Here is a 2,470-nt window from a genome sequence, read left to right on the forward strand (position 1 = left end):
TCTTTGGAAAATCACAAAATAAATGATGAAAAAAGAAATATTGTCATTCTATATGGATATTAATTTCTTATACTGAAAAAAGACATCTTAAGTTTAACTCACTGTATGCTTCATCTTGCGGTGCTGTTGCTCACTGAGAATAACAGATTCTCAATTATTTTTGGCCAATCTATCAATGGTTGCGATTGTACCTCAATTTACTTAATCCTGTGTCAGTAATGACTCCGCTTGGTTCAGGTTTTAATCCCGTAGCCTGTCCTCCAGGGCCTTGAGCTCAGCCTCCACCGGAGCAGGCAGTTCATCTCCCAACTGCTGGGTGAAGTACGCTCTCAACTCCTGTGTCTCTTTCTGCCAGAAGGGCTTAGGCAGGTCAAACAGGGCACCCATATCCACCTTGCTGCCTAGACCTGACAAATCGAGAGCGTCATCCTGTGGCAACCAGCCGACGATGCTCTTCTTGGCCGCTTCGTCCTCGCTCTGGGCTCCGCAACGCTTGAAGATCCACTCCAGCACGCGGGCGTTATCGCCGAAGCCTGGCCAGAGAAAGGAGCCCGTGGCAGGGTCCTTCCTGAACCAGTTGACGTGGAAGATTTTGGGCAGCTGGGTGGGGGCCTCGCGGTGCTCCATGCTCAGCCAGTGAGCCAGGTAGTCGCTGAAGTTGTAGCCGAAGAACGGGCGCATGGCGAAGGGGTCGTGCATGATCACCTTGCCTTTGTGCTCTGCAGCTGCTGTGGACTCCGACCTCATGGCTGCACCAACAAACACACCGTGGCGCCAGTTAAATGTCTCGTACACCAGAGGGACCCCTTCTGGTCTCCTTCCACCAAAGATGATGGCGTCGATGGTAACGCCTTCCTCGCTTTCCCACAGGGGGTCGATGGTGGGGCACTGGGAGGCCGGGGTACAGAACCGGGAGTTGGGGTGGGCACAGGGAGTAGAGCTTCCCGGTGTCCAGGCTTTGCCGTGCCAGTCTGTGAGGGTGACCCCGTCCGTCGGCAGGTCCAGACCCTCCCACCACACCCCTCCGTCGCTGGTTTCTCCAACGTTGGTGAACAATGTGTTTTTGGATATGGTGGCCATGGCGTACGGGTTGGTCTTGACGGAGGTTCCCGGGGCAACGCCGAAGAAACCATTCTCTGGGTTGATGGCCCTCAATTTCCCCTGGCTGTCGAACTTCATCCACGCGATGTCGTCTCCCACGCATTCAACCTTCCAGCCCGGTAGAGATGGTTTCATCATGGCCAGGTTTGTTTTACCACAGGCACTGGGGAAGGCCGCAGCTACGTAGCGCTTCACTCCCTGAGGGTCGGTGATGCCTAGGATGAGCATGTGCTCGGCCAGCCAGCCTTCATCCCTGGCGATGCGGGAGGCAATGCGGAGAGCGAAGCACTTCTTCCCCAAGAGAGAGTTTCCCCCGTAGCCGCTGCCGAAGGAGACGATCTGCCTGGTGTCCGGCAGGTGGGCGATGAGCACCTTTTCTGGGTTGCAGGGCCAAGAGTTGACCAAGGGAGCTTTGAGTGGCAGGGGGCTTCCAAGGGAGTGCAGGCAACGGACGAACTCCACTCCTTCAGCCAGCTTGTTCAGGACGGGGGTGCCTGTGCGTGTCATGATTCCCATACTGACGACCACGTACGGCGAGTCTGTCACCTGGACACCATATTTGGACAGTGTAGAGCCTACAGGACCCATGCTGAAGGGGATGACGTACATGGTCCGACCTGCCATGCAGCCAGGGAAACGCTCCTCTCTGGCCTTCTGCCAGTCGCCCTCGCTCATCCAGCTGCCCAGCTGGCTCTGGACTCCTCCGCTGGGGATGGGGATGGTGTCCCTTTGGTTCTTGGTCACGATCACCGTCTTGCTCTCCACTCGGGCCACGTCTTTGGGGTCCGTGCGCGCCAGCCAGCAGTTCTCGTATTTGGGCAGCTTCTTAAGCATCCCTTCCTTCTCCAGGCCGGCCAGGAGGCTTGCCATTTCCTCGGGGGTCCCCGTCACCACGTGCACACCGGCAGGCTTGCATTCCTCCACCGCCCCCTTAACAAACTCGGCAACTGCCGGGGGCAGAGAGGGGATGGAGGCAAGGGATCGAACCCCGACACTGGCCCCAACAATGCCCCCTGTTCGTACTACCCCTAGTAACAGGCATGACATCTTTGGCTGTTGAGAAAGAGATCTAGCTAGTAGATCATTGATAACTAACTAAGGAAAACAGAGAGGAGCTGTGGCCATGACAGATCACAACCCATGTGTGACTGATCTGCAGTGTTGGGCAGTGTCAGTCATGTATGATGTATCTACTGTATGATGTATAACTCCAAATTTGGGCAAGGTTTCCGCCCTATTGACTTCCATTATAAATTCACATATTTCAAAATGTATTTAAAACAATAGCCTATTTGAAAGCTACTGGCACTGTGCAGTCTGTGCACAATCATTTTTGGCACTGATCGAGCCGATTGTGAGCTCTGGACAC

The 2,470-nt window shown here is 54.9% G+C and overlaps 1 protein-coding gene across 1 annotated transcript; it reads right to left on the bottom strand.

Annotated features, from left to right (window-relative positions):
• Positions 1-240: 240 nt before the first annotated feature.
• Positions 241-1,953, bottom strand: LOC308099626 (phosphoenolpyruvate carboxykinase [GTP], mitochondrial-like; the record flags this gene model as incomplete). The annotated part of the gene is made up of 1 exon (XM_080448364.1): positions 241-1,953. Exon 1 carries the CDS (start codon positions 1,933-1,935, stop codon positions 241-243), a length of 1,695 nt encoding a protein of 564 aa, XP_080304490.1. The 5' UTR covers positions 1,936-1,953.
• Positions 1,954-2,470: the final 517 nt, after the last annotated feature.

Source organism: Gymnoscopelus braueri, assembly GCF_963280865.1.
Source record: "Gymnoscopelus braueri genome assembly, chromosome: 13".
Taxonomy (NCBI): Eukaryota; Metazoa; Chordata; class Actinopteri; order Myctophiformes; family Myctophidae; genus Gymnoscopelus; species Gymnoscopelus braueri.